The sequence below is a fragment of the Microtus pennsylvanicus genome, chromosome 20, assembly GCF_037038515.1.
Source record: "Microtus pennsylvanicus isolate mMicPen1 chromosome 20, mMicPen1.hap1, whole genome shotgun sequence".
NCBI lineage: Eukaryota > Metazoa > Chordata > Mammalia > Rodentia > Cricetidae > Microtus > Microtus pennsylvanicus.
Window position 1 is genome coordinate 37,959,457 of NC_134598.1, and position 22,732 is coordinate 37,982,188.

Genomic DNA, 22,732 nt, shown 5'->3' on the forward strand with positions numbered 1-22,732 from the left:
ATCCCACTCCACGCAGCCCACCCCACCATCCCACTCCACGCAGCCCACCCCACACAGCCCACCCCACATAGCCCACTCCATTCCACACAGCCCACTCCACGCAGCCCACCCCACATAGCCCACTTCACTCCACGCAGCCCACCCCACACAGCCCACCCCACGCAGCCCACCCCACACAGCCCACCCCACCATCCCACCCCACATAGCCCACTCCACACAGCCCACCCCACACAGCCCACCCCACCATCCCACCCCACATAGCCCACTCCACACAGCCCACCCCACACAGCCCACCCCACATAGCCCACTTCACTCCACGCAGCCCACCCCACACAGCCCACCCCACGCAGCCCACCCCACCATCCCACCCCACATAGCCCACTCCACACAGCCCACCCCACACAGCCCACCCCACATAGCCCACCCCACGCAGCCCACCCCACACAGCCCACCCCACGCAGCCCACCCCACACAGCCCACCCCACCATCCCACCCCACATAGCCCACTCCACACAGCCCACCCCACACAGCCCACCCCACATAGCCCACCCCACGCAGCCCACCCCACATAGCCCACTCCATTCCACACAGCCCACCCCACGCAGTCCACCCCACACAGCCCACCCCACGCAGCCCACTCTACCCCACACAGCCCACCCCACCATCCCACCCCACATAGCCCACTCCACTCCACGCAGCCCACCCCACACAGCCCACCCCACGCAGCTGCCTCACTTCCCTACTCCTCCAGTCACCCCTGATGCAGTCACCCAGTGACTGCCCCCCTCCAGATTGATTACTCACTGCTCTGCGTTGTGGGGATCTCATCCACAGTGTAGCTTCAGATGCTACAGTAATGCAGACGGTGCTACTGTTTATCTCCTCTGCTGGCTCCTCGCTGCTCCACACTTGGTCATTTGCCTGTTACCAACCACCTCACAGTTGACAGGTAACTGTAGAAGGCCACAGAGCCTGTAACGGATTCCAGACCTGCTCTGAAGGAGCGATGAGTGCATGCGTTACTGCTCACGGCCAGGATGGAGCTCTGGAGGTCCCCACCACACTTGTGAAGTGTGCACTCTGCCACTAAGCTGCCTCTGGCCTTAACATTTTTCTTGACAGTCCTGAGCGCTTTGGGTAATGCCTTACACTGAGCCTCACTGTAAACAGTGAGTATTCTTAACTTCCTGAGCACTTGTGGCTACTCAGTATCCCAGCTAAGAAGCTGAGCAGATTTGGATAGTGAGAGATACTTGCATTTGCTAAGAGAATAAAAAAGGGTACTGGCTGCATTCTTAGTATGTTTCAGAAGCTGTGCACACTCCATAGTCAGCTGGCCGTGTGTTATCGCCAGTGAGTATTACAGTTGTTACGAGTGGTACAGCTGAAAGCGAGCCAGTCTTTATCTGGGTCATGTTTACCTTGGGACAGGATTTAGAAACGAAGTGGAACAGTACAGCTGGAAGTGGTACCACATGAGGTAGATTTTCACGCTTTCTAGGAAGCTGCATTCATTTCAGATGCGAATGAAGTTTGAAATGACCGTTTCCACACCCCTCCCCACAGTCTGATTGCATTCCTTCCTGATTGCATTACTGTGCAGGGAAAGGTGGCCATCTTCCCTATTCCTGAGGCTGGACAGAATTCAGATCTTAATACATCTGGACTCTCTGTTAGGTTCCTAACAGATGTGTGTGTTCGTAGAAGTAGGTGCTTGACTACATCCCTTTGGATGAGCAACACTTGTAGAGACACTCCTTCACACACAAGGTGAGGCTGGTTCTCTCTGAAGGCCTGTGTTGTTGGCCTACTGGTGCCTCAGGGCTGGCGGTGAGGAATTCCACTTTGCCAGCAGCTCTGGGACCAACAGTGTGCATGGACTCCCAACAAGAGTGTGTCCTCATCAGTTCCTTCCAAACAGTCCATATGAACTATCAAGCTATGTGATGCTTTGGAGAAATAGGTCAAGTCAATGATTTTATTCAAACACAATTTATATTTATTTTATATTTTAAAGCGCAGCAATTGAGTCAGAGGCCATCAGTTGTGAGGTAATTTGAACACAACTCAAATCTCAGTAGGTCCTGAGACTCCCTAGTACTCACAAGCTGTATCGCTTGTTTGTGAATCGGTCACTTTCCCTGCCAGAAAGAAGCTCCCCGTCACTCGTCCACATCTAAAGGTGCCACAGGGTTAAATAGCGGCCTTCCTTGCTTGGCTTGCATTTTGCTAAAGTTTGCCTCAAACTCCTTTTTTGTTCCATTTAGACTTGCTAGATGGCCATCCTTTATTCTATAGCCCAAGGAGTTCAGCTTTCTTATCCTGTATTGGAATATCTGTGGCGTTAACTCAAGGACCATTGGGGACTCTCTTATCTGAGCCATGGAGATGCCCTCCTTCAGAAGGGCCTGGATCCTCTCTTCTAGAACTGGGGCAGGGTAACATAGCAGCACAGGACAGTCCACAACTAACTGCCGCAGCTCACGGTCTGTGCATTCAAAAGTCGTCTTAGCGAAGGAAATACTGTTCTGGATGCTTCCTGGCTGCAGTTGAAAAAGAAACCCTTTCAGTCTGGACAGCAGCTGAAGAACTTGAGAGTCTGTGAAACCTTGCCCTTGAAGAAATTTTAGTATTTGCTCTACAGCCATGGGAGAACTCAACACAATGAATGGATTTTGGCTTAGTAACTTCAGCAGCCACACTTTGGCGTTGGCCGGAGAGCCGCCCAAGTTTAGGTAGCTCTCCTGGAGAACCCCTATCATCCGCTTGTTGTTCGCTACAGGATTACGGAAGATGCTAGAGGCAGTTGTCAGAAACCTGCTAATCACCACATTCTTGAGCCCCAGCTCTTGAAAGAACTGAACATTGAGCTTCTGGTTCTCCTGGTCCTTAACAGTAAAGAAAGGCTCTGGGAACTGCTCTATTAACCGGATTAGCTCTGCTTCGCTTTTGCAGACCATCTGCCAGAGTTCCCTTTTGGCCTTAACCGCAGCAGGGCTGCAGACGATCGCTTCTGGACAGCGTTCCAAGATACTGGCTACCACAGTCTTGCTGGCACCTAGTTCTTTCAGAATGTCTGCAATCTCTTCAACGTGGGTGTCATCCTCTAGAAGCACCCATGGTTTCAATCTGCGGATCTTCCTGATGTCCACGGAGCACGCGTGGAGCCCAGCCACTGTTCTCGTGTTCTCTTGGTTTGACCGGCTGTCCGTTTCATAGGTGACATACGCCAAAGGTCTGATTTTGAGAGCTGGTGGCGGTGTTCTGTAAAGACGCAGCCTGCAGAGCTGGGGTCCCGTCAGCACCTTCCACGACGTCCTCCACAACATGCTATAAGCCCTGGCTCGTTCCCGCATCATAAACTGAGAATGTCCACATTGAGCCTGCAAGGAAGATGAAGGCTTTAAAGGAGCACTGACTTTTGGACAGATACTCAGAAACCTGCGTTCCGAGCAGTAACTGGAAATGAAAGATTTAAGATAGCAGGGGAAACCACCCCATTCCAAGCCATCTCCTAATTGAAGGCATCCTGCCCTCTATGAATAAACATCGTCTGCCTGAGCCCTGCATCCATCCATTTACAGGTCGGAAGGCATGGGGTTCAAGGGCCTCAACTGATCGGACACAAATCCTCCTCCTACTACAGTTATATTTCTTTTTAGGTGGCATATTACTGTAGTGGCATTTCCACTGTATTTTAATAACGCTTGCCTGGGGATCAGGAAAGTCAAACAGCCCCTGGTCAGCCTTGCAGACCAGGCAGTGGTGACACACACCTCTAATCCCAATAGCCACACTAGTTGCCATGGAAACCGGGCAGTGCATGCCTTTAACCCCAGGCCTAGAGAGGATTATAAAACAGGAGGACACAGTTCTCAGATACAGTCTCCTGCTGAGATTCCTGGAGGCAGGATCGCCATTTCATACTGAGGTCCTGGTAAGAGCCAGTGGCTGACTGTTTTGCTTTGCAAATCTTCAGGTTGAACCCCAATTTCTCTCTTTGAGTTTTTATTAATTGTGCATCATATTACACAGGTAATTGTCTTTTCATGTTGATGTTTAGCTCGGGTAGACACTTAGGAAGGGAAGATGTCATCTTTTATTGTATTTTAAAGTATTTTTTGCTGATGAGCTGACCTTGTTTTATTTGAAATGAGTTCATAAATGCATATTTGTTTTTATTAGAACTATGTAAATGCAACTTTAAAAAAAAATAAATTCAGGATTAAATTCGATCTTAGCCAAGCTAAGCGAGATGTGCTCTGTGACAGCCTTAGAGAGACCCCTGGAAATCAGGTCAGCAGTGTGACGGTGACCCTTTCACCTTGTGCTACACCAGCCATGCCGAACCTGGCTCTAACTGACTGAGTAAGGCTGGGTGAGTTAGCTGAATCCAGCTGAACACAGTGGTGATCTGGCAGGACCTCACATCTACCCAAGTAGCCCTTGCCTTCTTCACCTATTAGAAGATGCTACACCGTCTGAAGCACTGCTGCCCTGCCCATGTAGGGGTGCAGTATTCCACCTCCATCCTGGAGTCCTAGCTGGGCCCATGTGATAAAGGGACATAAAAGGTCAACAGGAGAGCATGTCAGTTTATTTCCTACGAGTTGGACATGTCTTGGAAGCCCATATAAAGACAGGATCCAGAGCAGGACAGGCTACATGGAAGGGGCTTCAGAGCTGAGGTATTCTGTAAGACTCGGTCTAAGAAGGGTTACTCCTCAGTACAGAAGGCTCTTGGGGAGTCAGCCCCGCCACAGAGGCCTTGTGTTTACAGACTTGGAAGGGTTAGTGCAAAGACGGCCATTTCCAGTCCTTGCTACCGCCAATGTTCCTGTCGTGCAGGCTGCGGACTGCAGACCTGTCCCAGCCAAATGCTTACTCTGTGTGGAGTGTTGGTTTGTAGTGGAGGCTCACACGTAGATGGCTTGTTTTACTCACAGTTTAGCTTGCTTCACATTGTTCCCAATGCCACAAGGCAAGATAAAAATATTATCTTTAAGATAGTTTCTGTAGATGGCTTGTTTTACTCACAGTTTAGCTTGCTTCACATTGTTCCCAATGCCACAAGGCAAGATAAAAATATTATCTTTAAGATAGTTTCTGTAGATGGCTTGTTTTACTCACAGTTTAGCTTGCTTCACATTGTTCCCAATGCCACAAGGCAAGATAAAAATATTATCTTTAAGATAGTTTCTGTGAGAGCTGACAATTTTAGCGGGAAAGAGCTGGTGAGTATGCTGGAGCCCGGGCAGATGGAGCCCAGGCGGATGCGAGTTCTCACCGTTGCTACTCTGCAGGTTCTGGCCTCTTGTCCGGACCTCATGCTGGGCTAGGGCCAAGGCTCTGTGGCTGAGCTGCCTGTGCCAGCCCTGGATTGAACTTACGGAGTGATCGTGAAGTTTGTTAGCTTCAGACTAAACAGTAATTCAAAAAATACCTCATGGGAAACGTGCTGGTGAGCATTAGAAACAGGACAGCACCCACACCTTACAGGGCACTGTCGGAGGGAAACACGTTTCAAGTCCTCTGAGTAAGTATCTAATAAGTGGTAGTTATCACTGGGAACTACGGGAAGCCAAAGTCTTGTAGTGATACAACTTTAAACTGAATTTCGGGGTGAATTTGGGAGGGGGTGGGTCTGGAACATGAATTAGGGTAAGGAGTCGGGTGAATATGACCAAAATACACTGTATGCCTGTATAAAATTCTCAAAGAATAAAACTATACTTTAAAAAGGCTTTGAAAAATTGCTTGTCTTCTCATTGTGAGACACATAACATACGGCATCTGTGAGGAGAAGGCTGTTCTCGGACAGAGCCTGCAGGCACCTTGGTTTCAGCCCCTCCAGCCTCCAGAACTGAGGAATAATAAGCCACTCTCATGAGTGGCCCGTCTAAGCTGCTCTCCTGTAAGAGCCCACATGCATTAAAGCAAAATACTTTCTTCTGCTAAACAAACCCCAAATCCCAAGTTTAAGACAGAAAATCAGTTTACAAAGGGTAAATGAAATGTTTAAGTATGTCAGCTTTCCAAAATAACTCCATAAAACTAATACACCCTCTGCAGAGCTGCTGAATTGTGAGGAACAGACACAGGTAAAAAACCTACAACCCTGCCATTTATAGATAACTTAATGCTTTGTTATTTTTGAGGTGGGGTCTTGCTATATGGCTCTGGATGTGTAACCCAGGCTAGCCTCAAACTATGGCATTCACGCCTCAGCCTCTTGAGTTGGAATTGCAGGCATGTGCTTGATGGCAGCTGCTCATAGCTTACTGTTTTCTTCTGCTTCTCACTGCCTTGTCACAACCTTTGAATTACATCTGAATTCTGTCTACAACTCTGACAAAGTCCCAGAGAGCCAAGGGTCCCATGAGTGTCGGGGCAGATACTGTGTAGCTCGGACACCGGATAAAATAGCTAGCTTGGTGTGAGGGTCTCATCCTGCAAAACGAAAGAACACTGCAGCCCCATTTCCATGTCAAGCCACTCCCACCGACAGAGGCGCCCATCAAATGAGGAAAGGGAAAGTGAGCTGTACCCCAGTTTCTGCTCACTGAAAGGTGAGGCTGGAGGTAGTCATCAGGACAGTCAGGCTGCCTCTTGCCCTTTTGCTGGGCAAACACGGTTAGCAGCAAAAACAAAAACCTGAATAATAAATACAACTTGTAAAGCCTGGCCGTGACACTAAAATAGCAGACAAGCATTTAGAATGAATGGAGCTCGGCACAGGTGTGCCGACTACAGCTCACTCCTATTGCCAGGCAGCCACCTGCATTTCATGTTTGCCCCTTAAAGTGGGTTTCTAGAATCCTAGGGAGGAGCGGAAAGCTGCACACGAGGTTGCTAAGGTTGGATGGCATCCTAAGGAACACAAGCATATAAGCAATTCCTGGCTCGGAAATGTGGACCATTGAAGTGTTTGGTCACAAGGCTGACCTTTGGCTAATATGCTACTTTTGGCCTGATTTTCTCAGTGCCTTTTTGTCCTTCGTACATCATAAAAATTAACATGCAAAAACTCTCCATAAGGGGAACAGCATCTTTTTTCTAGAATTGCATTCTTTGATTCATTGTCAGTTGCTGCTGTCTTTTAGCATTTCAAAGTAACCACCTTTTGGAGAGACAGACAGACAGACAGAGACAGAGGCTCCCACACGCTGGTTACAGGCACGAGTTAGAGCTCTCCCTTTTAACAAGTTGTGGTAAGATGCTAAGAGAGGCATGGCAGTATTTTAGTGGGTAGGGTCCTTTGACAATGCTGCACAACTATCAACCTCTGTATCTAGGACTTTTCTTGTCAAACACAAGTGCTGTACCCATGAAACAATAACCCTCCATCCCTGACCTCACATCTGGAAATCTCTACGCCGCCTCCTTTCATCCCCATTCCTGTTCCAGTTGGTTAATAAATGAAGTCATATCACACATCTTTTTTAAATGTCTGGCTTACTTCATTCATTTAGTATCATGTTTTCAAAGTCCATTCATGTTGCACCAAGTGTCAAAACAAGGCAGATTCTTTGTGTGACTGTGTGTGTGAGAGAGAGAGTGAGCACCCACACAGAGGTCAGAGGACAACCTTCAGTGTTTCCACCTCGTTTGGAGCAAGGTCTTCCCATAATGTACGATGCCTCCTTCAGCATCCATCCATGCCTGAGCCTTGTTAGCAGGCCTTCCCCACCCTAACTTGGCCAGGCTGCTCCACTCCTGCCCGCGCTGCACACTCGCCTTCTTCTGTCAGACCATCTTAATCGATGGTACACTCGCCTTCTTCTGTCAGACCATCTTAATCGATGGTAACACCCTTTTCTGCACTGCCCACCGACAACCTGAATCCTCTCAGATCTGTAGCCTGCTACTGCCCTGCCCAGCCCTCCCTTCCCTCTCTGCCTTGTTCCTGCCTCACCGAGTACACCAGACCTCCCCTTAAACTTTTTGGTTTTCTAGGACATATAAATGCTATGTTTACAACACTCTACACTCTGTTGACCGTGTGTAGCATTATGTATACAAAATACCTTAATTTTAAAAAACACTCCATTGCTTAAAATGCTAATGACCATCTGAGCCTTTATTGGTTGCAGTCTTGGTGGCAGATGGCTTTGCCATCCCTGAAACTGATGGCTGTGGAGTGATTAACACTGAATGCTGGAGGCTGGGATGATTTGAAAATGCTTTCTGTTATTATTATTGAATGTGTGTGGAGGCACCTGATGTGGTCCGAGGACAACTCAGTGGGGTTGGTTCTCTATTTCCACCTTTACATGTTCTGGAATTATCTCAGGCTGTTAGGTTGACTCACAGGTCCCTTGATTTGCTTAAGCATCCTGCCAGCCCCTGCCAAGTTCTCAGAATAAGGCAATGTAGTCCGCTGCTTCAATTGACCTTTTCCCAAAAGACTTCTTTGTAGCATTCAGTGCTGTTTGATAGTATTTTCCTCAAGTAGAAGTGCTTCAAATCCAGAGCCAGGCCTCTCAGACAGAATGAGTGCTTTATCCACTAAGTTTATGTGACTCTAAGTCCCTTGCTGTCTGTCATCTTCACCAGGAATGGATTCCGCCTCAAGAAGCCGCTTCCTGTCATTCATAAAAAGCAACTCCACATCTGCTAGAGTTTTATGTGCACTCCGTGTCCAACTCTGCTTCCACCACATCCTCATTTTCTTCCTTCACAAGCCTCCAGCCCATCAAAGGGCTGACTGCTTCCTCTAACTCCAACAATGCCGACACCTTGGCTCCTCCCAACTGGAGTAGGGGATCCTTGCCAGAAGATTTTCTGATGAACTCTACCCATATCCCACGACTTTGCACCTCAACAAAACACTAAAGAAAGACCAGCGAGATTGCGCTGCAGGTAAAGGCGTGAAGCGCGGCAATTAAAAACTCAGAGACAGGTACTGGGGTTTAACCTGAAGACCAGAAAAGTAAAGCAGCCTGTCACTGCATCTTACGTTGACCTCAGTCTGAAAGGAATCTCGGAATGAGACTGTGTCTGAGAGCTGTCTCCTCCCATCGTATATTCCTTTATAGTTCTGGGATTAAGGGTGTGCACCACTACCGTCTGGTTTCTATGGCAAGTTAGTGTGGCTACTGGGATTAAAGGCGTGTGTCATTGCTGCTTGGTCTGTAAGGCTGGTCAGTGTGGCAAGCTTTATTTACTAAAATACAAATGAAATGCCACTACCAAGGTGCTTGTCACCAAGGCTGCTGATCTGACTTTAAACTTAGAGACGAACACGGTGAAGAGAACTGAGCTCCGACCTCCACAATGCACCTTGGCGCACCCCTCTCCCACCGTCCCTAAATACTTTTTTTCAGCTAATTAAAAAAAAAAGGCCAACACATTATCTACGAAGAGCAATAAAGGCTATAACATCCAAACGCGGTCACTCACATTTACCCCTTCAGCTGCACCCTCTCCTTCTCCACCTCTCCTTTCTGCAGTTCGGACATTCACTGCCACTGCCACTCCTCCCACGGTCCCCTTGGTCCCGTCCTCTTGGCTGATTCTTGCAGATCCTTCCTATTCTGCTTATGGCTCTCACTAAAGGCAGCTGCCCTGCAACCAGAGCTGCTGAGTAGTTCCACGTCCTATTTCTTTTGGCTTTTGTAGCTTTCGGCATTATTCGACCGCTTGTTTTTCAAAATGTTCTGTTTGACTTCCAAGCTACCTCTCCGTGTTCTTAGGGCTCCTCCCCCTGTCCCTCCACAGCCTCATCTGTAGGCTTGGTAGCCTGAAATTCCAGCCTAGGAAGGCTGACACATGAGTTCTAGGCCAGCCTACTCTACCTCGAGTTTTTCAGGTTAGCCTAGGCTGCAAAGTAACAACTTGTCTCAAAAAAACCAAATTATATTACAATTAAAGAAACACAGACCACGAATTGGAGAGAGTAATGTGTATGTGTACTTGACAAAGGGTTGGGGGAAGAAAAAGGAAAGGGGAAATGATATATTTTAATTAAAAATACCTTAAAAAGGGGCTGGAGAGATGGCTCAGCGGTTAAGAGCACTGGCTGTTCTTCCAGAGGTCCCGAGTTCAATTCCCAGCAACCACATGGTGGCTCACAACCATCTGTAATGAGATCTGGTGCCCTCTTCTGGCCTGCAGGTGCACATGCAGACAGAACACTGTATACATAATAAATGAATAAATAAAAAAAAAACCTTAAAAAACGGGTAGGGTTTTCCAGTGGTGGGCGGGGGGGGGGTAAGGGGAAGAAACCAAATAAGCAAGCATCCTTTCCTTCTTACCTTACAGTCCCCAAAGAGCCTATCCCTGCCTAGAGCTTCAGTTACTTCAGCTGGGGCTCCTCAGATGTGACCTTGTCACCCCCCCCCCCCCACACCAGACTGTTCAGTGGCACTTTAGGACAGACACACAGCCATTTGTAGAAAAGACTCTGGGCTTTGGTGCCACCTGAATCCCCACCTCCCATTCTTACAAACCACAGTCACTCTCTGTGCCTGAGGCACTAACTGTTCCCACCCCAGCCTTCACTTGCAGGACTGAGTGTCACTTTCTTAAGGAAACGTCTCCCTCTGACCTTTTAGGTGAAACCTCATGTCCCCTTTATAGGCTTTTATGCCACCAGGGACTGCAACTCTACCTAGGACGGCTATGGCGATCCATGTTTCTGTGTCGGTATCCCAGAAGAGAAGACCCTTCACATCACCATGCTCTAATGGGCTCCATCTCCGCCTCTTCGCAGACTGCCAACGCTGACTTTGCGAAGGAGGAGCAGGCGCCTTCCCCTGTGCTTACGACTTTCACAGAAGCATTCATCAGCAGTTTCTTTTTGGTCTGCTCTGCTTTTTTTTTTTTTTAAAAAAAAATATTTATTTATTATGTACACAATATTCTGTCTGCATGTATGCCAGAAGAGGGCACCAGGCCTCATTGCAGATGGTTGTGAGCCACCATGTGGTTGCCGGGAATTGAACTCAGGACCTTTGGAAGAGCAGGCAATGCTCTTAACCTCTGAGCCATCTCTCCAGCCCTCTGCTCTGCTTTTTAAGCCCAGGCTGCCATCAGGGGTGCTAGGCACCAGGTCTCCTGCACACACTTCTTCATATAGACTTTCCAGAAAAATAAGGCCCACACCTTTCCCACTTCGGAAATGGTTTTAGCAGGATCTGTGAGCAGCCCCTAGTCATCGCGGGGGGTGGGGGGACGACGACGACAGTGGACCCTGTTTTTACTTTCTGTAACGAGCAAAGAACATGGCCCAGGAAGCAATGAAATCAAATTAACAGAGCAAGGCCATGGAACAATGCAGAGGGCAAAATCTGAGTTATTTCTGCACAGCTACACCACTTTGGGGTTAATTTCCAATCAGCCATAACTTCGGGAAGCTACTTCACTTTCTGTGCTGGCAGTGTGGGCAACAGGAACATGGGACGCTGCTCCTCGGTGAAAGTGCGTATTAAATGAGTTAATATTACAAGTCATTAAGAATATTTAAAAAAAACCCTCACATCTACGCTCACTAGACCACAATCCACCTTAAAGACGGGTGCAGGAAAGGCAGCTTTCCCAAGGCTGCCATCCGATAGAGGTAGTCCTGCTTTCGGCCCTGGGTCCTCTGTACGGAAATGCGGAGATGCGCTTGGTAAATAGGTCACATGATCTGCTCTTTGCAGGTTCGCGTTTCTTAAGCATTCTTGAGGTGTGAAATGCATTTTTTTATACTTAAAACAGTCCACCCGATAACACCAATTCATTTCTGATCTAAAGTTTTAAGTGAATCCTATTTCTGCAAGCAAAAATCGCAGCTACAAAATTGCTCAGAGGAATTAGCACTGCCAGGGCCGATACAGGGGCCTGAGCAGCTTCCCTTCTGGAAAACTCACGGTGTTCCCCATTGGCGTGTCTGCGGGGACGTTCTCGGTGGTTAGCTGCTAACCATGACCCCGGTGAGCTGGCTTGGGGCTCAGTCCGAGCTGGAGGAAAAGGGGGTGGCTCACCCGTGGGCGGCAGTGCGAGCACAGGGCGCAGCGGGGATCCCCGGGTCCTGAGTTCCCACTCAGCTCCACAGGCCTCTCCTCCCTGGAAACAGGTAGGCGGCTGCGCTTTGCCCTTGGCTGCTAACCAATCAGAGCTCGGGAAACTGATGCGCAAGTAGCCACGCCCCCACGCCCGGAGCGCAGCCAATTAGACTACGGGATACAGGCTGCGTCGCTGTCCCGTGGGAATCAGCGTGTCACAACCGGACTACTGTTGGCCAGTGCCACCTGGCGATTCCGTCTCAGCCAGCTTGGCGGTTTGCTCGCTTTGCCCCTTGGAGAAGTCACAGCCCCTTAGAGAATAGTACCAGAGGCTGTAGTCTGTAATGTAATCTGATGGAGTCATTCAGAACTCTCAGAACAGTTTAAAACTTTGAAACCTGACCTCCTTGCCGCGCTCCATCGCTGCTGTGAACTGATAAACGGCCTAGAGCTTTACGGTCTCTCATCGTGATGCCCGAACTCATAAAGTCAACAAAACCAGAATCTTTCATCCACCCAACCAGCCTCAGCGCCAAGCCTGTGGAACTGCAATGCAAGGGCCAGAAACGAATCACATTAACAACGGATCAATCGCGATGAGAGTTGAGCGCTACCCGGGACAGAGTACCCTGTGCCCACTGTTGTCTGCAGCGGAGCAAGGAAAATGGTGTTTCCCAGGACCTCACACACTAGGCTGGGATATACTGAGGCTGCTGCCCGCTCCCCACCCCTCTTGTAGAGCAGAGGCCCGTGGTTACTGATTATGTTCCCAAGAGCAAAGCTTGATCCACAGTCAGGACTCAGGAAATGGTAATCAAATCTGATTGCAGCCTTGCCCCTTGAGGTTTGTGCTCTGGGCGTTAGTTGGAGGAACCAATGACTTGCTCTTGAGTTTCACGGAAGCAGAGTGAATTCTCAACTCAAGATCAATTCCGTTCTGTAGAACACTCTGGAATTTACTGAGCAGCTATTACAGAGGGTAGGCTATTTATGTCCAGTAACCCTTCTTGGTACATCAACACTATTCGCGGATTTATTACAGTCTTTCTTAGAATTCAGGATGTGCTATTCTCATTTGGAAAAAGGAAATTCCTGTAAGACATAGAAGAGGAATAAACAGTAGTCACACCTGTAATCCTAGCATCCAAAAGGTGGATGAGGGAGGATTGGTGTGGGTTCAAGGGAAGCCTGGGCTACAGTAAATTCCAGGCCAGCCTAGGTTACAGTCTAAGATCTCAAAAAACAAACACAAACCAAAACCACCACCGCGAAACAAACAAACTCAAACAAAAAAGAAACAGTTACAGGTTGTGAAGTCAAGACTTGGAATCGCACGCCATGCAGTCACTGTCAGGAGCTGGGGAGCAGAGGCGAGCACCAGGGCACGGGAGGTTTGCACCAGCGCTCCGCATGACTGCTGGAGGAGTATGGACCCTGCCACACTGCAATCAAGGGGGGGACACTAACTGCGCCAACCGTATCAAATGAATGTCGTCAGACTTGGCCATACAGCACACACAGAAAAAGCCTTAGGAGGAACATCATGAGTCTACTACTCTGCATATTTTCAAGAAAATTACAAAAATGAGACAATTCATGAGGTCTCTAGGATATAAGCAATGCGTGGAAATTATAATGGTTACAGTGGTTTGAATGCTCACTGTTTGAACACCCAGGCCCCAGCTGGCAGAAGTGTTTGGGAAGGCTAAAGAGGTGTGCGCTTGTTGGAAAAGGTATAGCATTGGGGTAGGCTTTAAGGTTTCAGACTTTTGACATTCCCAGACATTCAGACACTCTCTCTGCTAAATCTTAGTTGTGGACCAAGACGTGAGCGCCCAGCTGTTCCTTTGCTTTGTTATCACGGAGTTTAGCCCTTTGGACCCCTAACCCCAGCTAAATGCATTCCTTTATAAACTGCATTGGTCATGGCGTTTCATCATAGTAGCAGATCATTAAATTAAGGAAATGAGGAAACTTTGTAAGTTAATTCAAAAGTCTGGCTCCCTCAGTTCAGTTTTCCAAAGTGTGTAGTCACAAGAGTTCCAGGATTCGGGAAGCTGGCTCTTTCCTCTGCTCACTGGCCACTTGCGCTCTTGGGTGTTCCTTTTCCTTCCTCAATCATCTGTCTACATCCAACTTAAAAGGCATGGTTTTCTCTCTCTCCCTCTCCTGGCACTGCCAGGGGTTTCACCTAACCTGTACTATGGTTTCTCCTAAACTCTAATAAAGTTGTTCTTAAGCTAAAAGAATAATTCAGGAGGCCAAATAAATAATAATAGCTATTATTATTGAGGCAGAGTTTCTCTGTGTAGCTTTGGCTGCCCTAGAACTCGCTCTGTAGACCAGGTTGGCCTCAAACTCACAGAGATCCTCCTGCCTCTGCCTCCTGAGGCAGGATTAACGGCGGGCACCATCACCACCTGGCTTAAATGAAAGATTTTTAATACTTCAACCTCTGGTATGGTTTCCATGACTTACCTCTGCTTTTTTGCGGGGAGAACTCTGTATTCAAGGACAGCGTGAACTGGCCTTTTCTCCTTTTTTTTTTTTAAAGATTTTATTTATTTATTATGTATACAACATTCTGCCTCCATGTATGCCTGCAGGCCAGAAGAGGGCACCAGACTTCATTACAGATGGTTGTGAGCCACCATGTGGTTGCTGGGAATTGAACTCAGGTCCTCTGGAAGCACAGTCAATGCTCTTATCCACTGAGCCATCTCTCCAGCTGCCTGGCCTTTTCTTTAGTGATTCTTTCTCGCCACAGTGTAGACCAAGCTGACCAGCTTTCAGGAAATCCCTGGAGAGAAAATAGATTGCCGAGAAACAGCAGGTGGCGGCAGCGTTCCTATGCCAAGACACTCACTTATATTAACAGTGAATCTTTCCCCGGGGATGGCCCTAACTCTCAGGCCACTGACTTCTGCAGTTCTGCCGAGCACACTCATCAGGCAGGCCCACAGGACGGTTTAGTGAAGACAACTGGAACGCTACCGTTTGTGACAGCGGTGACAGCAAAGCCGAGCCCTCGCCTTCTTGACTTTTTATTATTATTGAAATTTATTGAGCATTATTAATTTACTAGCCAATATACATTTTTAAAAGGCCTGTCATATAAAATCATGTTTCTGCATCTTGACTCAAATTTATCCTTTTAGTTACCTTTAAAATAAAATCACTGACTTTGTGTTTGTGCGTGGCGTGTGCGTGTATGTGTGGTGTGTGCGTGTGTGTGTGTGCGGTACTGAGGATGTAACCCAGGGCCTTCCACATTCTAGGCAAATGCTCTACTACTGAGCCACATCCCCACTACGCGGTGTCTGAGGAAAAGGAAAAGCCAGTGGTTGTAATAGCCTTTAGTTGAAGGTGCCTAGTGGAACACAGTAAGGGGGTGACTGGGAGCGGCCCTAGCCCACACAACCCGGGGAGCCAGGCTAACATTTGTGGGCGTGGGCTGTCCTGCAGTGCTAATGAGCACTCTGTATAAAACGGGATATATATATAATATATATATATACATATATATATATATTATAGTATCTATAAAGAAGATACTGTTCTCTTTCCCATTTAAGATGGTGAAATGAAGACGGATAGGTAAGCTTTTGCCCACTATCTCAAAAGCTAACAACTGGGAAAAGACAGGCTTTGACTTCAGAACCACACTCTTAACTGCTGCTCACACAGCCTTACAGTGACAAAACCCTTTATGTGATACAAACAATGAGATTTCAAATCTTTAAGATAGTTCTGAAAAATACCAGTTTGCTAGATTGATAATACTTGATCTTTTATTCACAATGGTGACACGTGGCTCTGATTATCTGTGTCTGTAGTCTGTATCACGTGTCACACAATTCTCTTACCCAGAACAGAATGAGAAGAGACACCAAGTGCACAAGATTCCATATTTGCATATACTTTAATAACAAAAGCCACTTTAGCTATAAATGAACAAACAAATGGGGAGACAGAAGTGAGCACACCCACTCGTGTGAGTCTGAGCAGCTGCACACGGCTGTGACACAGAGGCATTGTCCACCGCTGGATCTCATGTATTCTCTAAAGCATTATTATCAAACACTGCAAAATTAGGTTAAACAATGATGTCAAGAAAAACATGTCCTAAAATTTTAACAAAGTCTTTTAAGAAAGTCTAAAAACTTCCCATTTTCTTGCAATGGCTCTCAAAACTTGAGTTTTATATCAGAATATCTGTTAACTTTAACTTTTACCATACATGAAAAATTATCAAAAATATACTGATGAGTCTATACTAACTGTGACTATATTTACATTAAGCAAATCTTTTACCAAGTTCTTTATATACAAATTAGCACTTGTCCTATGTGATATTCATTAAAAAGTTAAAAACCACAGAAATGTTATTAGAAATAATATGTTCAAAATCTAACTGCTTTCCACAAATGAAGGACATTTTAAATAATATAAGTGAAGCGAAGTGACTTCCCGCCAACCTCAGGTGCGCCAGAACTCCTGCTCCTGCATGCTTTCTGTGATTTAAAGGGAAAAAAAAATCAATTAAAACTTCTGCAAAGAATTGATAATAAAAAACTGATGAGCATTTACTGACTTTAACTTCAAGAAAATTATAACTAGGTAGTATAAAAACTATGTGATAATGTAAACAGCTTAAGATAACCAAAAATATAAAAAATCTTTCAAAACTGGCAAAGTAGCATGCAAATATTTTTTAAACAAACTCCAAAGTACCTCAGAACCTCTGGAAGAGCAACCAGTGCTCTTAACCTCTGAGCCATCTCTCCAGCCCCAGCATGCAAATATTTTTAACACAAAACAGAATCACAATTTTAATTAAATTGAATGTAGTACAATTTTTGATACTTCTAAAAAGGCTCAGCATTGCTTAAAAAGGAATGATGTAGGTTTCAGAACCAGTACACCAGAGAAGGCAGGGGCATGACCTGAGCATATGACGTATCCGTGCAACACTAGCACACAGGAAGATGACACAGAAGGACACTGCAGTATGGGGCTAGCCTGTGCATGTGGTCACAGGTAGCCTGCACTACACACCGAGACCATGTCTCAAACCTCTTCGCTCCTTGATGATCAATGTTGAGAGTAAAGGTTTAGAGAGAGCATATTAAAGTTACTGAAATGAGCGGGCTCCTGTGTTTTAGGCTTACAGTCACATCTCAAGAAAATCTTGTCTTTGTCAAAACCACAGTTTTTCAAGTTGAAACACAGCAGGTTCAGGGAGCGGTACTCCGAGTGCAATGCTGCCTCCCGTTCAGCCATTAGCTGGGTTATAACAGCTGCATATGCATCCCAGAGACCAGACCGGCCCCCCAAGTATTTACCACATCAGTGACTGCTCTGCCGCTGGACTTTGGGACCAGCACTCTGTGTGTCCTCTTCCTGACTAGGGCGCTTCCCGTTGCCGAGGCTGGGGCCCGCGGAGCTTCTCCCTGCACATGTACAAAGGCGTGTGAGGTGGGCCAGGAGCAGGGCGCAGTGTGCCCGATTGCTTCGTCCTTACCTTGCTGACCGTCTCCGTGAGCATAATGCAAAATACCACTTCCTTGAGAGCAACCTGCATTTCAAACAAAAGAAAATATCTAAAAACCCAAGATGTATATTTTAAAGACTTTTTTTATTTTTTAATATTTGTATTTAACTTTTCTCAATCTTAACTCTGAGCCAGAAATCACATCTCAAAATCCAGAAAACTGAAGTTGAGGCTGACCACTGACAGTTCAACTACTGGTGGTACTTTATTTTTATTTTGTGTGTAGTGTTTACGTGTATGTATTGTGTGTGTATGTACATGTCATGTATGTGCTCGTATGTATGGAGCAGAGGTTGTTAGGTGTCTTTCTCTATGACAGGGTCTTGCACTGAACGCAGAGCTCACCAACTGGCTGACTGGATGGTCCGTGGGTTCCAGATATGTGTAACCACACCTGGTTTTTACATGTGTGAGCCTCTCATTACTTCTTAAAAGGTTTATTTTCTGTTTAGTTATGTGCTTGTATGTGGGGATGGCGTATAAGTGCAGGTGCCAATGGAGGTCAGAGGCACCAGAAGCCTATGGAGCTTGAGTCACCAGGCATCTGTAAGTCACCCAAAGTCTATCAGTTCCGTATGGTAACTGAAATCGTCAACAAAGCACATGGGCACCAGTGAGAACAGATGCCCTTCCTTCAGCCCTGCCGTCTTGTCCATCTCCTCTGTCAGAGCCTTTAACTGTATTTCATTGGAGACGGGAATAAGGATCTCCTGACGAGAGTTAAACAATTCAGGTCACGAAGACAAGATACAGACATGAAACAGTTCCCTAAGCAATTTTATTAATGCTTTCAAAATGAAATTGACTTCCTAACACAGGGGAGCTTTATAAAGTCATTTTTTTTGTCATTGTGCCCAGGTTATGAAAAGTCTATGCAAGCCAGATGTATAGTACATGTTGGTAAGCCCAGAAATGAGGGATGGGGCAGGAGGCATAAGAAGTTCAAGGACATCCTCATCTACCGCAGCAAAGCCAGACTTTGAACACAAAAACAAAACAAAGAACTCAAAACATATCAGAGAGAGAAAAAGAAAATACAGCCACACGGCCCATGGGGTAGGTCAGCCCAAGACTACACTTATTTCTGCTGGGCATAGTGGTGTGGACGTGCAGTCCCAACACTAGGAGGTCAAGGCAGGAAGACTGCCGCAAGTCTGAGGTCAGCCTGGCGTACACAGCAAGTTCCAGGCCAGCTATGACAAAATAGCAAAACCCTGGTTAGTAAAGAAATAAACAAATGTCAAAAAGACTACTTATTTCTTTTTCCCTTTTATTGAAAATAGATTCTTTTCTTATATAATACATTCTGATTAGTTTCCCCTCCTCTATGCCTCTCAGTTCCTTCCCACTTCCCCTCCCCTCTGGATCCACTCCCTTTTTGTTTCTCATTAGAAAGGAACAGGCTTGGGCTGGAGAGATGGCTCAGAGGTTAAGAGCATTGCCTGCTCTTCCAAAGGTCCTGAGTTCAATTCCCAGCCACCACATAGTGGCTCACAACCAACTGTAACGAGGTCTGGTGCCCTCTTCTGGCGTGTGGGCATACAGACAGAATATTGCATACATAATAAATAAATATTAAAAAAAGAAAGGAACAAGCCTCTAAGAGATAACAACCAAACACGACAAAATATAATAAGATAAAACAAAAACAATCACATTTCTCTACAAGGAAACTCAACAGAAGGACTCAGTGAGTGTTTTAAAAAGAGGGCAGGGATTTGGAAGAGCGTGTGTGAGGGTGAGGGACTGGAGGAGAGGGAAAGGGGGTGAATTTGATTAAAACATTATATGCATGTATGAAATTCTCAGATTCTGGAAAGATGCATTGAAATTGTAGTAAGTCTATGTTAAATGGAACTACACAAGGCATCGTTTCTGCTTTATATTTTTCTGAGTTTTCTACATTACACTGAGAATTATTATTTTATCATTCCCCCTAAAATGAATCATTTATGCCTACTGTTCACTATAGGCCTATGTGCAGTCTGGGAAAAGAGCCTGTAAAACGCCTTCTAACACAGTTACCTGAATGGCTATGGTGGTTAACACTGTCAATATGACAGGGTCTAGAATGACCTAAGACACAAGTCTCTGAGCTCCCCACCCTTGTGGGCAGCATCTTCCCATACGCTGGGGCCCCAACTGAATAAAAGGATATGGCAAGCTGAGCAGCACCCATCACTTGCTTTTCCACCGTGGATGTCACATGACCAGCTGCCTCTATTCCTGCCACCATTGCTTCCTGGTAATGGTAGATCCTATCCTTGACTATGAGTTAAGATAACCCTCTCTCCCTCACATTGCTTTTGTAAGATACTGTTCACAACACAATGAGCAACTAATGGCTGAGAATGTAGTTTCCAGTTTTTGTTGTTACATTAATAAAAATTACTTTGAGATGTATATGTATGTATGTGCATTGTGTTGTATATATGTGGCCTGTGTGTGCTCGCTTGCATGCATGCATATGCACCTGTCTAGACGTTACTGGCCAACTTTTAGGATTCCTCCTTCTCCCAGTGGGTCCCAGGGACTGATCTAGTTCATAAAGCTCTGGGAGAGAACAGCTTCTGATTTTTAAACAAATCCAGTTTCCTATAAGATCTCCTTTGCAAACAAACACCAAACCTACCACCTGTTTATCATGTCCGTAACCCCAGCTCCCTGGAGGGAAGATGAATTTGAGGCTGGCCTAAGACCAACTGCCAGACTGTGTCAAGTAAGATAGGAGGCAGGGCAGGGATGCAGCTCAGGTGGTAGAGCACTTGCCAACATGCAGGCAACCCTGGGTTTAACCCTCAACTCATAAAAACTAGGCACATGGCTGTAATCCCATCACTCGGAAGGCAGAGGCAGGAGGATCTCAGAGTTGGAGGCTAGCCTGGTCTACAGAGTGAGTTCCAGGTCAGCCAGGGCTCCACAGAGAAACCCTGTCTCAAAAGAGACAATGGTTCTTGAGCTTAGCAGCACAAGTTTATTACAACCATGACTTCTCGTTCAGATCCACTTCACCTGAACACATAGAAACAACTGGTGTGGGAAGTCCTGTCTATGTGTTGTTCTACTGGTTAGTGAATGAATCTGCTTCGGCCAGTGGCTTAGCAGAATAGGACAAGGCAGGAGTTCCAAGCAGATAGAGGAGGAGAGAGTAGGCAGAGTCAGGGGAAGCCATGGAGTTGCCAGAGGAGAAAGGCACGAGCTGCCAGCTAGAACCTTGCCAGTAGGCCAGGAGCCTCGCGGTAAAATATAAAATAATAGAAATGGGTTAAGCAAAGATGTAAAAGCTAGCTAGCAATACTGGTGATTAAGTGATTGGCCAAGTAGTGATTTAAATAATATAGTTTCTATGTGGTTATTTTGGGAGTCTGGGCCGCTGGAAAATGAACAAACAGCCTCCCCCAACAAACAACTGCTTATAGGGAATTATATTATCAGTTAATCAGTTTTCCAGATGCTAAGTTCATTTCCCTAACTCATATTTAAAAAAGCACATTAAAATGAAACAAAAGCATGCACACTCTAGAAATAAGATGCCAACCACACACGTGTCTACCGTGAGTCTGACGGGCATGGGCACACTACTTATCTGGCTGAGGTGACTCAACTGCACAAGCAGGGCTCGCCGAGGAGAAAGGCTCTCCTTACTCTCCCATACAGCGCTACTTTGAACAACTTACAGCTTGAGTTCTTGCTACATAAGCATATATTAGTGTCTGCCTGGCTGGGCGATTTATGCTCAAAGGCAGTGGAAGGACTGCCCCAGGACATTCTGAGATTTCTGGGCAACAATGACCGGAGAGTACGCCGGCTCAGAAGATCAGGCAGTCCTAACCCTGAGGGCTGCCGGCAGCAGGTGCATCTGGGTGTCACTGGATTCATCTGTTTTAAGTAGGCCCAGGGCTCTGTTTTAAAGTTAATTTAGCTCTGTGCAGCCACAGCCACGCTTCCTCACACCCACTGCAGACACCCTCAGTCCAGAGTGAATGCTAACTTACACCTTACTGTAAAGCAGGGCTTCTCAACAAGGGGCTGCAACCCCTTCGTCCAAATGATACTTTCATGGGAGTGGTGCATAAAATCATCAGAAAACACAGATTATGATTCATAACAGTAACAACATTAGTTATAAAGTAGCATGAAAATGATTTCATGGTTGGAGGTAACCACAATATGAGGAACTATCTTACAGGGTCACAGCACTAGGAGGGCTGAGAACCACTGCTCTAAAAATAACATTTGCAAGATGTTATTTTTCCTGTCTAGCTCACAGTGTTTTTGAGGTCACACATGTGACACATGTTAACATACTGTTCATTCTTTTATAAATAACATTTGATTGCATGGGCACACAAGTCAAGTTGTCACAATCAGCTGTTAGCCTGTGGGAACGTATGTTTTCTTCTGGGAAACTAGTTTGGACTGGGATTTGGGAGCTGCGCAGTAAATTCATGCCTTTTCACACTCTGCTCTCTCTCCACAGCTTCCAGGGTTTTCCTCTGGGCACCTGTTTTGTCTTTTTCACAGCACTAGAATTTCTCCCCTACTCTAGCAGGCATCTAGGAACCATCCTGCCCCAGTCACTCTACGTGGTGTGTGTCAAGCATCACCTCACAACACTTTCAATCTGCACTTCTCTGACAAAGGTAGTTTTTTATTAGAAAAAAATGTATCAAAAATTAAATTAAAACTAAATCAGTTTGGTACTAGGAACAGGTGGCAGCTATTTCACTCTGGGTCTATAGCTAATTTCCTGAGCGTAAAAACAACAACAACAAAAAGAGTTATTTACATTTCAGAGAGTTAGAATTTGCCAGTCATTAAAAAAAAGGAAAAAAAGCAATCCCCCAAAGAGAGCTGCCTATTACCTCAGAGGTAGAACACAACCCAAACGCCACCGAGAATCATGAACTTGGATGAGCCTGGTGACCCACAGAAAGGACAGGGGCTGGGCATGAGCAAAACCCTAGAGATCTCCCCACAACATACGTGTCTAGCTCCAAAACGTTTTCGTCTCCACCTGACAATTAAAACACTGTCAATCCACCATCTTCTAGGTTTGTCGGCTCTCAGGGATTCCTCCCTTGCACCCACTCAACCAGTGGCTGGAAGTGTGTGTGTGTGTAGTTCGTCACTTTTTCTCCTCTGTACTTCATTTAGACAGGAAGTACTATGTAGGTTGTATATT

At 46.3% G+C, this 22,732-nt stretch overlaps 2 protein-coding genes across 9 annotated transcripts in view; both read right to left on the minus strand.

Moving 5' to 3' along the window:
• The window catches only part of Mterf2 (mitochondrial transcription termination factor 2), a 15,270-nt gene extending 3,192 nt beyond the window's left edge, over positions 1–12,078 (minus strand). Inside the window, exons 1-4 of one of the 6 annotated variants that reach the window (XM_075954429.1) lie at positions 11,973–12,078; positions 10,616–10,814; positions 9,977–10,110; positions 805–3,383 (exon numbers count right to left, since the gene is read on the minus strand). In XM_075954429.1, the coding sequence (XP_075810544.1) occupies positions 2,163–3,359 (1,197 nt within the window). In that variant the 5' untranslated portion in view covers positions 3,360–3,383; positions 9,977–10,110; positions 10,616–10,814; positions 11,973–12,078 and the 3' untranslated portion in view covers positions 805–2,162. Of the gene's footprint in view, positions 1–804; positions 3,384–9,976; positions 10,137–10,615; positions 10,815–11,858 lie in introns of those variants that run through there. The other 5 variants (XM_075954428.1, XM_075954426.1, XM_075954423.1 and 2 more) reach the window with 5 other exon arrangements.
• A 3,818-nt stretch (positions 12,079–15,896) lies between these two features.
• Positions 15,897–22,732, minus strand: part of Cry1 (cryptochrome circadian regulator 1) — a 53,425-nt gene continuing 46,589 nt past the window's right edge. The window contains exons 11-13 of one of the 3 annotated variants that reach the window (XM_075954262.1): positions 17,518–17,571; positions 17,339–17,446; positions 15,897–16,507 (exon numbers count right to left, since the gene is read on the minus strand). In XM_075954262.1, coding sequence (XP_075810377.1) covers positions 17,343–17,446; positions 17,518–17,571 — 158 coding nt within the window. In that variant the 3' untranslated portion in view covers positions 15,897–16,507; positions 17,339–17,342. Of the gene's footprint in view, positions 16,513–17,319; positions 17,447–17,517; positions 17,572–22,732 lie in introns of all 3 variants that reach the window. The other 2 variants (XM_075954261.1, XM_075954263.1) reach the window with 2 other exon arrangements.